Source organism: Trypanosoma equiperdum (genome assembly GCF_001457755.1).
Source record: "Trypanosoma equiperdum strain OVI genome assembly, contig: ctg_596, whole genome shotgun sequence".
Classification (NCBI taxonomy): Eukaryota; Euglenozoa; class Kinetoplastea; order Trypanosomatida; family Trypanosomatidae; genus Trypanosoma; species Trypanosoma equiperdum.
Genome location: NW_027124527.1, coordinates 4,575 through 6,290, shown reverse-complemented (window position 1 = coordinate 6,290; position 1,716 = coordinate 4,575). Strand labels below are relative to the sequence as shown.

The window sequence follows — 1,716 nt, the reverse complement described above, 5'->3', positions numbered from 1 at the left end:
ACACACACACACACACACACACACACACAACCTAAAGGATGTAATGAAACCGAATGCGGCGCTGCGGAACTAACACATCAGCCACCCTTCGTGATATCTATATGATGAGCAAGGGGGAAAAAGAAAAGAAAGAGGGGGGGGGGAAGGGGCGCAGTCGAAGTAACGAGGGAAACCCAGTGATGGGAAAGAGACGCAATAAAATAAAATAAAATGGGAGAGTCGGTGAAACTACGGAGGGAAAAGAAGTTAATCGGTGCATAAACCACAACATCACCATTTAACAAGGGGAAAAAATAGATGGCGAAGCGACTCAAAAGACGAGACGGGAACCTTTGCGTTTACATTCTTATAATATGCAAGAGAAATACAGGAGGCTCAGTTTACAGCCGCGACACATCACATAAATTGTCCTTCATTCTGCGTGTTTCACCTTCCGTCTTTGCTATTGAGTGCCTGTTTCATTGCGGCCTATCTTGTACGACTTTCCTTTTACCCACTACTCCCCGCAAGTGCCTCGTCGCACTCTGCAATGACGGCCTGTGAAATGTGAACAGCCGCGTGCAGAACTGCCGCCATGTCGGGCATATTCATCCCACCCACCGTTCCCTTAACACCGGCATCAAAACCTCTTCGACTACTGTCGTCCACATCATCACCATCAACATCGCGCTCGCTATTATCGTTACTGTTATCCTTTCCAGCTTCCTCCCGCGGACTGCGAATAAGTCGCATGGCATTCCCGCGGCGCGAAGGCAACTGCTGAAATCGCATGTGAAACACTTGCCCGAAGCTGTTGACTGCCACACGCAACTGCTGCGGCAGCGCCAACTCCTCCAACCGCGTTGGATCCACCACATAATGCCGCGTGGGCGACACATGCACAACACTCAACACCGGTAGCCGACTCCAATTTACTGCTGTGGCATACGGTTTACTGTAGTCCACTTCCAGTGAAAACCCGGCGGAGGCTTCGTGAAGGGTAACACTTGGTAGTCGTACAGTTTTGAGTGCAGCATGCACCGCTAGCGCCACGATGGAGGCCAAACTCCCCCCATGAGCCTGCAGTACATGCGCGTCCACATCAATACGAAAAGCATATCCCCCTCCAATATACAATTGTTCACCGGGAAATCCGCAACAATCCACCCGTTGTTCCGCAGTCTCTTCCACCGGCTTCTCCTCTGCTGCGCCTCTTCCCCCGAAGGCACCCTCCCTTTGTTCATCATCTCCCTCATCAGCAATAATCTCCGCCTCCGCAATTCCCAGTTGCTGCTGCCGCTCCTCAGCCGTAACGCCTTGTGCCCCGAACGTTTGACGGATGGCCGTTGCTAAGAAGGAAAGGAAGGCTTGACGGTAGCGGGCGCTGTTATTTCGCACCGATTGCGCGTAATGCTCCACCACAGCGGGAACGGCATCGATGTTGACAAACAATGAGCCACGCGGTGCCTGGCCGCGGTCGATGTCCAGTTCCACAACTGACGGTGTTGCAGCGGCCACAACAGTGGTACCATCGCAATGCACCTCAACACTACTGCCTTCAAAATGTGTGGTTGAGCCGCGGTTAGTCACAACGGTGAAGGGACGGCGCTGCGTAAGGGATCGGCCGTCACTGCGAACACCGTTTGCAATGCCGTCCTGCACCGTCCGTATTTCCGCCTCACTGACAACAGGGCCAAACTGCATTCTGTGCTAACGGTTATGCCGACGCTCAATACA

General features: G+C 52.9%; 1 protein-coding gene across 1 annotated transcript; it reads right to left on the bottom strand.

Moving 5' to 3' along the window:
• Positions 1-489: 489 nt before the first annotated feature.
• TEOVI_000270800 (RNasePH-like protein) lies at positions 490-1,683 on the bottom strand (the record flags this gene model as incomplete). Its single annotated transcript, XM_067225742.1, has 1 exon — positions 490-1,683. One exon carries the CDS (start codon positions 1,681-1,683, stop codon positions 490-492), a length of 1,194 nt encoding a protein of 397 aa, XP_067081843.1.
• Between the last annotated feature and the right edge of the window lie 33 nt (positions 1,684-1,716).